General features: G+C 35.6%; 1 protein-coding gene across 7 annotated transcripts; it reads left to right on the top strand.

The window, feature by feature from the left end:
* The first annotated feature begins 174 nt into the window (after positions 1–174).
* LOC107899175 (exportin-4) lies at positions 175–12118 on the top strand. 7 transcript variants are annotated; one of them, XM_041098874.1, is made up of 32 exons: positions 175–414; positions 640–727; positions 1536–1644; positions 1821–1919; positions 2110–2152; positions 2521–2592; positions 2700–2795; positions 2939–3175; positions 3458–3641; positions 4119–4230; positions 4323–4409; positions 4496–4634; positions 4931–5027; positions 5138–5200; positions 5276–5385; positions 5508–5612; positions 6154–6227; positions 6355–6430; positions 6525–6749; positions 7138–7209; positions 7646–7717; positions 7799–7863; positions 7967–8069; positions 8158–8289; positions 8911–9054; positions 9910–10017; positions 10095–10145; positions 10208–10285; positions 10361–10474; positions 10780–10958; positions 11079–11148; positions 11384–12118. In XM_041098874.1, exons 1-32 carry the CDS (start codon positions 328–330, stop codon positions 11570–11572), a joined length of 3480 nt encoding a protein of 1159 aa, XP_040954808.1. In that variant the 5' UTR covers positions 175–327; the 3' UTR covers positions 11573–12118. The 7 variants fall into 7 exon arrangements, 5 of the variants coding, with proteins under 5 accessions (XP_040954808.1, XP_040954811.1, XP_040954810.1 ...); XM_041098877.1 differs by having other exon boundaries at positions 11105–11148; positions 11384–11660; XM_041098876.1 differs by lacking the exon at positions 8911–9054.
* Positions 12119–12318: the final 200 nt, after the last annotated feature.

Here is a 12318-nt window from a genome sequence, read left to right as displayed (position 1 = left end):
GACGAGGTTTAACCAGTGACGTCATTTACTAGGGTTCAATTAGTGGAAAATTACATTTAAGCACTGGATTTTGCGCTAATTACAATTCAAGACTATTTTTCAAGTAGCCCAGGTGAATTAGAGAATTCCATTTATATGTAATTTGAAAGGCAAATATAATTTTTCAACTTTTCATGAAATTTCCCTCTTCAGAGCCCCAAAAAGAATTTTTTTTAATTAATATGTGAAAAACCCATCAAAGTTTATCCTGTCATCATCATCAAGACATCAACTTTGAGCTTCCATTCGCTTCAACCTATTTTTTATTCATAAAAAATCTCAGTAGGGATGCAAGGGTTTTCCGATGGCGGCGCCGATTTGGGTCAGCTTCAATCAACCATGCGCAACATCGAAGTCGCTTGCACTTCGATTCAGGTTCACCTTTTACTCACTTAAGATTGTAACTGTGTAGATGCTTTATCATATTACTTCATTTGCTTCGTTTACTTATCTATTATTTTTTTGCTTTTTTTTTGAATCTCTGGTGCGACTGAAATTTACTCTCTGTTTTATTCACTAGTTGAAAAATGTGAAGTTTTTTTACTACTTGTTTTGGGTTCTTTTTAACACTTAATTGTATTCCATTTGTTTTGGGAGCAGATGCATATAAATCCAGCAGCGGCAGAGGCAACGATATTGGCATTATCACAGTCGCCTCAACCGTACACAGCATGTCGATTTATCCTTGGTGAGTTAAGCTAACTGAATGTAGATACCAATGTTTCAATGCAGTTCTTATAGTATTTAGTTTTTGGCTCCTGAAAAAGTTCATAAAAAAGTGGAGTTTTGCTGTTCTAAGAAAAAGTGGAAATGTGGTTCAGATTCAAATATGGTTAACCCTTTAAGAATGTAAAATCATTCAAAATACATGTATCGTTTCCGTATCCAACCACACCTTTTTGGTTGCAAAAGCAACCATTAGACAGTATTTAAGACGCTCATAAGTGGTATGTGGATCCAATGAAAGCTTTATGTTTGTTTTAGTAGTGGCCTATGATGATTTGGTTGAAAACTCTATATGTGCCAAATGTTGTTGAAGGTACTCTATGGGATGTATTAACAGACTATTTATATGCGAATAGAATTGCAGTGTTTGATCTCTTTGCTGGTTTTTTGTTCATAGAATTTTATGCCCATTATGTTTCTACACTCATGTTTCATCTTGTTTAGATTGGTGCTAGGGGTTGACGCTAACATTTACTATTCCACTTATTGGAAAGGATACTAGTTGTGGCTGTTGTTTTTATTTTATTTTTAAAAAGGTTATGCCTTAGTCAAATTTTCAATGTCTTGAAATGGTTGTCTTTCTTATCTGGTTCACGATGGTAATGATCACTATTGAAGGTGTATTTTCTACTGGTTGTGATGGTCATTTGACCTTTGTTCAGTAAGCTTGAAACATTCTGTACCAGAACCTGGCGAGATTTCCCTGCTTAATATAGTTTATATGGTTAGCTATCTAATATTTCATGCTAAAATTCACTTTTATTATTCAGAAAATTCTCAGGTGCCCAATGCAAGGTTTCAGGCTGCTGCAGCCATTCGAGATGCAGCTATCAGAGAATGGAGTTTTCTTTCCAATGAAGAAAGGAGAAGTTTGATTAGGTACCATCAACCTTTTGAAGATTACATTATGCTGAAGTATTGCTATTTTTAGAACAGAGTAGTGTCAGCATTAAGCAAGGCACAAAAGTTTGTCTTTTTCAATTAAAAATTGCCTCTGTTTGTTTTGTCGCTTATGCCTTTTCTTTTTCCAATTAAATTCTGTTTTTGGTTTGCAGTTTCTGTCTGTGCTTTGTTATGCAACATGCTAGTTCACCAGAGGGCTATGTCCAAGCAAAGGTGTCTTCTGTGGCTGCTCAATTGATGAAAAGAGGCTGGTAGGTTGCATGAGCTTCCAAATGTAACATGTGCATATGCATACCAGCAATTATGACCTTTGTTCTCAGGAATATTGCTTGCTTCATTTCATTAAGATTTAAGTAACCTTCAAGACATTGCTATTGAATTTCACATATGCTCCGAGATATTGGAACATTGTAATTATTTAAATGAATATTTTATTTGTAGGCTTGACTTTACAGAAGCTGAGAAGGAGGCATTCTTTTATCAGGTATGAGTCCCATTGTCATCATCCATTATCCTTTCTGCTGATGTAGTTGTGGTTTAACTTACATGTTGTCTTTCTAATGATGTTCTATTTGTTTATTTTACATGCTTAGTTACTTAAAGAAAGATATAGATCATATATGTTCTGCTTATATCCCTCTCTCTCCATTACATAGAGTTGCAGAGGTTCAATAACATTTTGGAGGGTGACAAAGTAAACTTATTTATTTATGTTTACCTCTAAGCTGTATGTGGTTTAGTATATAAGTAATATCTCATAAAACTTGAACTACGTCAAGTTTTTCTACTGTTGGAACTCATTTTAGGCCACCAGTTGTGAATAGGAATGTCTTAAAAGTTTCATGACTACAGGTTAACCAGGCCATTCTTGGAGCTCATGGAGTGGATGTGCAGTTCATAGGAGTGAATTTCTTAGAATCTTTGGTATGCAGAGACTTTTTAGGATTCTAATTGGTCTTTTGTTCTATCTTTTATTATGTGCTTTATATTTTACACTGCTTTAGATTTTACACTCCACTTTCTTCTTTTAGGTTTCTGAATTTTCACCTTCTACTTCAAGTGTCATGGGTCTTCCCAGGGAATTTCACGAGCAGTGTCGGACATCATTAGAGCTAAACTATTTGAAGGTTCCTTCAATTTCTCTGGACCTTGCGTTAGTACCACTGGTTTATTGATGTTTCCGTCAAAGGATAGGCTAGTGTATCTGCAGAGGTTCCTTTTAACTTGACATTTTTACTTGTCCAACCCTTACATGTGTTTTGATTCATAGATGTTCTACTGTTGGGCACGAGATGCTGCTTTAAGCGTCACAAACAAAATAATGGAACCTAATGCTGTGATACCTGAGGTTAAAGTTTGTACTGCTGCACTACGGCTCATGCTTCAAATTCTGAATTGGGAGTTTCGGAGTGATCCAACCAGCATGAAAGCCGGTATCGATGTTTTTTCAGCTGGAGTTAGACATGACAATGCTTCATCTAAGAGGTCTGAATGTGTCTTAGTGCAGGTATGTTATTTGGAGTATCTGATATTGGCTCTGCTTGCACACACATGCACGCACCTTAACTTTGAAACATTCCATTTTTACATCTTCATGGAAGATAATATGAATGCCTTGGCATCTGTAATCCTTTGGAGACTTCGAAATAGGAGAATACTGTGATCAACCAAATGTACAATATTTGTTCTAACCTATTGCAAAGAGATTCAATGTTTTTTAGATGCTGTATTTGAGTAATTTACTTGCACAAATCATGTTGATTCTCGTTTTTGGTGCAATTTTATGTAGCCTGGGCCTGCGTGGTTTGATGTTTTAATCTCAAGTGGCCATGTTAGTTGGCTGCTCAGCTTATATTCAGCGCTTAGACAGAAGTTTTCCCGTGAAGGTTATTGGATTGATTGCCCTATTGCAGTCTCTGCTCGAAAGCTAATTGTACAGTTATGCTCTTTGGCAGGAACCATATTTCCTTCTGGTATGTGTTTCATTTAATACCTTTATGTTGATTATTATTTGTTCTATTTGTATTTTGTATTTAATATATATATTTATTGCTTCTTTGGTATAATATTTGTTCCAGTTGTTTGATGAATCTCTTGAAGTATATAATTGATGACCATTAGTCGCTTTGTGTACTTATTGCTGTGCAATTACAATGTCAGTGTCTTACTTATTGTTCAGGTCAAATTGTTCATGTACTTGCTTTGCTTGAAATTGAATAGAATGAATGAAGTTATGGTATGTTAACATAACAGATTCCTTATGTTGGAAAGCTTTTTTGTCTTGCTGAAACTAAACAGTTTGACTAGAACCATACAAATTGTGAGATAAAAAATCCATTTATTTCTAAAATTAAAATCTTTGAAGTTTGTTTTCCAATTTATTTCTTGTTAGCCAGGGTCCTTGGTTAAATTTAAGGTTTTAACAGATAAATTTTATTAAATAATTTTAGATAGTGGGAAAATGCAAGAGAATCATTTGCTACAACTGCTATCTGGTATATTACAGTGGATAGATCCTCCTGATGTTGTTTCAAAAGCTATTGAAGAGGGGAAAAGTGAAAGGTTGGTTTTCCATATTCGCTCTTCAGTTGAACATCGACTTCTATGTTTATAAGCTTGCCATGAAGTGACAAGGTTTCTACTGTATTATCTAGTGAGATGCTCGATGGTTGCCGTGCATTGCTCTCTATTGCAACTGCTACAACTCCTTTTGTGTTTGATCAACTCTTGAAAGCCATAAGGTAAGTAATATGATGCTAGTCATTTTATTTTACTTTATTCTTTGTCTAGTCCTGAAACAATATTATCTTATTGCTTTGCTGCTCAGGCCTTATGGTACTCTTACCTTGCTGTCCACCTTGATGTGTGAAGTTGTTAAAGTTCTCATGACTAATAATACTGATGAGGAGACTTGGAGCTGGGAGGCCAGAGATCTCTTGTTAGATACATGGACTATTCTACTTGTGGTACGTTGTTCTAGCTTGCTAGAATGTCTATATTTTGTTGTCTTGCAATAATCTATCAGTTTATTTCAGTTTCTACTAGGACATTTTTTAGTGTGAACAGGACCTATATATTGGGTGAGTCTGGTCATTTTAGGTCAAGTCTTAAAACTTCTGGATCCTTTTTGGGTTTGGATCATTTCATGTTTAGGTCGTTTTAGTTTTTCAGATTCGGAAGAATTGATTGCTTTAGTGTGAATAAATCATTTGTAACTTCATTTGGTGGTGGCCATTGTATTAAAATGTGTTTTACTTGTTAGCCTATGGATGGTAGTGGTGGTGATGCATCGCTTCCTTCGGAAGGGAAACATGCTGCTGCAAATCTCTTTGCCATGATTGTAGAGTCTGAGCTAAAAGGTAATCATAATATCTTACTGATTGTGTTGCTTCACTACAGTGCACTTGTTATTCAACATTCTGCTCTTTGACCAGTGAATGTAACATTTTTTTGTTTGGTTGAGATATAGTGGCTTCTGCTTCAGTGACAAATGATGAAGGTGATTCTGACTATCTTCAGGCTTCTATTTCTGGTAAGGAAAGAGACTTCTTCATTATCTCATTTTTGGATGAACACTATTCAACATTGTTGTTGTGGTTCCTTGCAGCAATGGATGAAAGATTAAGTTCGTATGCTCTCATAGCAAGAGCAGCAATTGATGTCACAATTCCTCTGCTCACAAGACTGTTTTCTGAGCATTTTGCACGGCTTCATCAGGTGCTCTTTTCACATTCAACCCCCCAAAAAACTGATTTCCCTGGCACATTAGATTTTATTGAGATGCTGTTGCACGGATCTCTTTGTTTTTTTCCCTTAAAAGTTACTTTGTTTGCGTGTAGGGAAGAGGCATTATTGATCCTACTGAAACTTTGGAAGAACTTTACTCGCTATTGTTAATAACTGGACATGTACTTGCTGATGAAGGAGAGGGAGAAACGCCTTTGGTAATTTCTTTTTCTTTTCTACATATTCCAAAGCTTTGTTATGCAAGAGGATTTATTGTTTGTGTATGTGAGAGCATAATTTTTTTCCCCATTCCAATTTTAATCTTTTGTGTCTTGATTCTATATTCATTGTCATTATTCATATGGTATATTAACTATTGTCAAATTAATTGCCCTTGTGGAATATCTCAGCAGTTATAGGGATTGTAACTAATCTATTTGAACATTTTGATTTGATTTATTCCACACGTGTTGATCTTCAGAATATATTACTGTAAACAGTGATCAATGGCTTTTCTCGTTATGATGTGGGATATTAAAGTCAGTATGGCTAATTGAGTACTGGGTAGGTCCCTTGGTTTTAGATTGTCGTGTTTCATTTTCTTCTCCTAGAAAGGTGCCTATATTTTTCTCCCAGAAGTTAAGGTGTTTCTACTAGCATTTAATGTGCTGTTTTATGTTTAAATTTCTAAGCTTATTGTACCTTAAACAAGCCATTTGTCTTACTTGGAATTGATTCTTGTTCTGTTATTTGACTTAGGTACCAACTGCCATACAAACTAACTTTGTTGACATTGTAGAAGCCGAAAAGCATCCTGTTGTTGTTCTCTCGGGGTACAGTTTCACTTTCTTTTTGTTACTTTCTTATGGAAGCGTTTTGATTTTATCTATTTTTTTACTCATTTATCACTAATTGATATATGACATAGTTCTTTTCGATGGTCGTTTTCATTTCATGCAGTTCAATTATAAGGTTTGCTGAACAGAGCATGGATCCAGAAGTAAGAGCGGCTATTTTCAGTCCTCGACTTATGGAGGTAAGATTTCCTTTCTCTAGCACGCTAAACTTGTTTGTAATGTGTTACCTTAACCCTTGTTCCTCTAACATGATTATCTTGATGCCATGTATAGGCTGTCATATGGTTTCTGGCACGATGGTCTCATACATACCTAATGCCTCTTGAAGAAGCTAACTGCCTAAGTAATGATTATCAGAAGCAGCATCAGTCAATAAACTCTAGAAAAGCTTTATTAAATTTTTTTGGAGAACATAATCAGGGACAAGTTGTTCTCAACATTATTGTTCGCATCTCTGCAATGACATTGATGTCATACCCTGGGGAGAAGGATTTGCAGGTATAAGATTTAACCTTTTTCTTGTAAATCTTTCTTGTCTATTGTTTGACATCTACCTGGTGTCCCTTCAGTTCTCTTGTTATTTTTGGAGGGAGCATGTTGCTTGTTATAGGCAGGAATGCAACCATGTTGATTCCATAATGCTGAATTTTGCAAAATTTCATTTAGTTTGTTACGAGTTCAAATGTTCAATATTTTTAAGTTACAAGAAGTGTGATGATGCTTTGTCTCCTTTGATGATCTGTGAGCTATGCTAAAAGCTTGATTATGGAAATTGTTACTCGACTTTCTTATGTTATGCTTTTTATATTCTATATTGTCCCTAATTTTAATATGTTATCAACGGAGTAATTGATGCTTCTTTTGTTTTTCCTTCCTCTTTACCCAGGGTCTTACTTGCCACCATCTGCTTCACACTCTAGTTCGCCGGAAAACCATTTGTTATCAGCTTGTTTCATTGGTGAGTCCCATGTGATTTCATATTTACCTTTGAAATGCATTAACTGTATCAGATCTGTCCCATAGTGTTTGCACTGACTTTCAGATTTCTATTAAGTTTTGTTATAAACTTTGGAGTTGCCTGCCTTTTACATCTTTCTCTATTTTGTTCTTCTACACCGCGTGGTTATCCTTCTGCCTCCCCACCCCCCCCCCAAAAAAAAAAAAAAACAAAAATCCCAAGGCTGTTCCTGTTGATGTTAAAAGTGTAATTCTTAGAAGGTTTGTGCAGAAACTTAATTACATAGAATAAATTCAATTAGTTTATGTTGAATATTAAGTCAAACGTATTTGTACATCTTTATATTCCTATTTAATTGATGGATTCCCTGAACCTGCAATTATCACGTAAAATTATGGTTAACTTGAGCTAGGTAAATCTAATCTATGTTTTGCAGGATTCATGGCGTGACCTAGCAAATGCTTTTACAAATGAGAAAAGTTTGTTCTTGTTGAGTTCTGCCAATCAGGTAAGAATATGCTATAACTCTTCTTCCATGCCTATCATTGCTCCTATTTGTGTAGTATAATGCCTTTTTCTCCTGATCCAGCGCTCACTGGCTCAGACCCTTGTTCTCTCTGCTTCTGGACTGAGAAATTCAGAGGCTGCAAATCAGTAAGTCTTGCGTTTTTGGGGCATGGGAAGGGATTGCCCTTTGCCTTTTTTGTCGTAAAACTTGAGCTGCTAATGGCCTAATGTCCTTTCATTGTTTTCAAAGATATGTAAAGGGTCTCATGGGTCATATGACAACCTATCTGGTGGAACTATCTAACAGAAGTGATCTCAAAAGCGTTGCACACCAACCAGATATCATCATGTCGGTAAGGATATAAAACATTAATTGCAAAATCTTATTAATTATTTAGTCACTTGGAGTAGTTTTTCATTTAAGTCATGGACGTTATGTAGGTTAGTTGCTTGTTGGAGAGGCTTCGTGGAGCTGCTGCTGCTGCAGGACCTAGAAGACAAAGAGCGATGTATGAGATTGGTATCTCTGTAATGAACCCTGTGCTACTTCTTCTCGAAGTTTACAAGGATGAGGTATTACATAATTCCATCCTTTTTCTTTTTTGGTAGATCATGTTCTGAAGCATATTTTTCCATGAAACTACAGTTTTTATCTTCTTCTTTTTTATCACTTAAGCAGGTATCTAAAAGTTAATTAGCTCTCTATAGAAATCTTCCACTCTGTAAATCCAATTTATTTTAATTTACGGGGAGCAATATGTCTCTGTTGATGTGGAAACCTAGTTATTGGTCCAAGTTAATGTTATTTATTTGCAATTTACTTCTGAACTATGTTACTTGGACCAGGTGTTAGTGCCGTGTATAGGTACTTGCCAGACATGTGCCTGTTCAATTTATTCTTTTTCAAGTTTTTGAGGGTCCTTGGAGGGTCATATACCCATACTAATATATGGATATGCATCTGAGTTGGGTTCATGGAAAATGAAGAGTCGAAGTAGCATAGCTTTAGAATGTTGTTAGCTACTTAACACCACAAGAAGTGATTTAGTTTTTCTTTCTACCAATTTTGGGTTCTGATGACTTCATTTCTGGTGAATTGATTCTGCTTTTTCCTATTCCTGTTTAACCTGTAATGAAACTTAACTTCATTAGAAACATAGGGAGTTTTTATACTAATCTTTAATTATTGCATAGTCTGCATTTGTATACCTGCTACTCAAATTTGTTGTTGACTGGGTGGATGGACAAATATCCTACCTAGAGTCTCGAGAAACTGCTTCTGTAATTGATTTCTGCATGCGTTTGCTCCAGCTTTACTCGTCACACAATATTGGAAAGGTAATTTTTGTTCAAACTCCTTAAAAATTTCCCACAGTGCTCTGATTAAAGTTCACCGTCTCTTTATTATCTCCATCTTAAAATTTCTGCTTAAGTGACATTTCAACTATGGAGGTACCCTATTTTAATTATCCATATCTGTAGTTGCCCTCTCTGTCTATTTTTGTGGGGGTATTCTTGCATTTTATGTTAAAAGCTTCTGAAATTTAAAAAAGAACTCAATGATCATGCAAAAAGAAGAATATCTTCATGCTAGATAATATTTTCATTGTTTCGAGCTGTAAGAACTATTTTTGTGGCTATTTTCAGAAAAGGATATTTATTTAGCTCTGTAGTGTAGTTCAGTTTAGTTCCAATGCTAAAACTTTTAGCATACTCCCAAAGTAGTGGAAGTAATTTCTAATATTGTGCCAATTATATTGTTGCTTTTAAACCTTTTATGCTAGCAATACCATGGAGAGATTTCCTTTGCCTTCCTCTTATCTTATTTTCCTGTTAGTTTGCTTTATTGTGGTATTACCATTATAAAGCAAAAAATCTTTTTTGAAGACTTCTTTATCAAGTATAGTTTCACACAAGAGTTCACTTTGATAGTGGTTCCCTGTGCTTATGGTTTTTCTAGAATACTAAAGTTCTTTTATTTGGGTTTTGAAATCCATGTTTGTTGAACCAAAGTTATTCAAGATAGTGAACTCTTCAAGGGCAAGGGTTCATTAATACGTCAACATGACTTTTTTAGTTTTCCTCCATTCTTTCGGATAATCCTTGCTCCTGCCACTCTTAGTGTACTATTCACCTTTGTCACCAATGGTGTACTGTACCGTTTACAACTCTGCAAAGATTTTTCATTTTCAGATATCAATAAGTCTTTCAAGCACTTTACTTAGTGAGGCCAAGACCGAGAAATACAAAGATTTGCGTGCTCTTCTTCAACTTCTTTCAAGTCTTTGTTCAAAAGATCTGGTAGGTTTAAGTCCTTTTCCAGTTGATTCTTATGTTGGGTGTAAGATTTATCACTTAACATTGACCATTTTTTGTAGGTTGATTTCTCATCAGATTCCATTGAAGCTACAGGCATTAATATATCTCAGGTTAGTAATTCATTGTTACTGTTGTTAAATCTCCAGAATGGTGTTTGATGTTCCTCTTGCAGGTTGTATTCTTTGGCCTTCACATAGTCACTCCTTTGATATCTTTGGAGCTGCTGAAATACCCAAAACTTTGTCATGATGTATGTAGTCTATCCATTTCAATGAAGTAGCCCATTTTCTTTTCTGGAAGCTAATTATTAGTGTTTATTCTGCAGTACTTCTCACTTCTGTCACATATTGTGGAGGTGTACCCTGAAACACTTGCACAATTAAACAGTGAGGCATTTGCTCATATTATAGGAACTCTGGATTTTGGACTTCACCATCAGGTAAAGTACTATCCATATTATCACTTATGATGTTAATGTTTTCCACTTTTCACCTTGCTGGCCAAACACAGTCTTCTAACACCCCCTCTCCCGCTGCGTGAACTCCATATTTCTCCACTATCCGAGTTGGGTAGTGTAAGACAGAGGAGTTAGGTGGGGCCTTTATTTGACTCGTCTGGAATTTGTTTGGCTTTCTTTATTTTTCCGCATTATGAACATTGTTTTGCAAGTTTTCTTGAAGATAGAATTTGTACTTTTACCATCTCAAGCATAGTTATTTTCAATTTTTTTCATTGATTATACAGGACTTAGAAGTAGTTAGCATGTGCTTGGGAGCTCTGAAAGCTCTTGCTGCATACAACTATCGGGAGATCTGTGCGGGTAAAACTGGATTGGTTTCTGCAGGACATGGAAATTCACCCGAAGGAATTTTCAGCCAGTTTCTACGTTCCTTATTGCAATTGCTCCTTTTTGAAGATTACAGGTATTTAGAAGCTAATTTCTGCAATAAGCTTTACATGAACAAGTGCAAGTGAACATTTGATGCCTGATCGATCCTTTTGGTTTTCCATATGATTGTACCTTAATTTGTTTGTAATTTCAGTCCTGACCTGGTTAGCGCTGCAGCAGATGCTCTCCTTCCGTTGATCCTTTGTGAGCAAGGCCTATACCAGGTTTTCCTTCAATTTCTTGATAATTATAATGCTTATTGGTGCATGTTTTAATAATTCAGTGATCTTGGAGAGCTACGATCTGGCCTTCAAGCACTTGATTTCATTATATTAATAGATACTGCATGTATAGTTATTAAACTTCCCGTGCTATTTGGGCCTGTGTTATTAAATGTCCTAGAATTCTGCTTTGGCAAAATATGAACATTCTCATGTTATTGCATTGCTTCTTCTGCAGAAATTAGGCAATGAGTTAATTGAGAGGCAGACAAATCCAGCACTCAAATCAAGACTGGCAAATGCATTGCACTCACTCACAAGTTCAAACCATCTTGCTTTTAGGCTAGACCGTGTCAACTACCAGAGATTTAGGAAGAACTTAAACAGCTTTCTGGTAGAAGTTCGGGGGTTTCTGCGAACAATATGATGTGGGATCTTTTACAATGTTGCCAGATAATTTTGCCATATCATTCTTTGTATGATAAAAAATGGAGAAGAAAAACTGGAATCAAAAGAGATCACCGATTTTTAGGATTCTGTCAATACTTGTTGATGTTCTGTAGAATTAGCGGAGTGAAGATCAATGGTGTGAAACAGCTTGACTGTGAAGACATAGTACCTTTGCAGAATTGACAGAACAAGAGGAATGACTGGTTTCGATTTCGCTGGTCTTTTTTCGACTCCAATGGGTAGATGGAAGCATCACTTCTTGTGGTTTTGAGGTGCATCCCTCTGACGAACGGAGTTTGATCCTCATGGTTGTAGGCTGTTACAGCTTTTACATCATCAGAAGGGCTAAGTACTCGGTTCTTTATCCGAATTCGCCGTGGTTTGTAATTTAAGAACTTTAAATTAGATGCAAAGCTTGCATGCAAAGTACATTGTGATTGCTTGATATGGAGAAGATCCAGCCTACTTTTTTGTACAAACTATATAAATAATTGATATTTGGGGTACTCATTTTTTCATCTTATTTATATTAGGAGTTCATTTCAGAGTAAAATAGATGAAGGGAAAAAAAGTAAGATTAACCTTATTTTTCTTCATGTATCTATAATAATTTAAAATTTCAGGTTGGATTTGGTTGGGTTTGGTGTTACGAGTTAATTGGATATTATTTTAATTGAGTAAAAGGTAAATAAAGACAAATTTATAAGATGCGTAATTTATTAT

This window comes from Gossypium hirsutum, chromosome D08 (assembly GCF_007990345.1).
Source record: "Gossypium hirsutum isolate 1008001.06 chromosome D08, Gossypium_hirsutum_v2.1, whole genome shotgun sequence".
Taxonomy (NCBI): domain Eukaryota; kingdom Viridiplantae; phylum Streptophyta; class Magnoliopsida; order Malvales; family Malvaceae; genus Gossypium; species Gossypium hirsutum.
The sequence above is the reverse complement of the archived record's forward strand: the minus strand, read 5'-3'. Positions and strand labels throughout refer to the sequence as shown.

What these genes read in the sequence shown, in the direction of transcription:
- LOC107899175 (XM_041098874.1), top strand. Translation starts at nt 328, where the DNA reads ATGCAAGGGTTTTCCGATGGCGGCGCCGATTTGGGTCAGCTTCAATCA. An exon ending in TCAGTCCTCGACTTATGGAG is followed by an intron (nt 6,431 to 6,524) that starts GTAAGATTTCCT and finishes TGCCATGTATAG; the next exon opens with GCTGTCATATGGTTTCTGGC. An exon ending in CTCCTTTTTGAAGATTACAG is followed by an intron (nt 10,959 to 11,078) that starts GTATTTAGAAGC and finishes TTGTAATTTCAG; the next exon opens with TCCTGACCTGGTTAGCGCTG.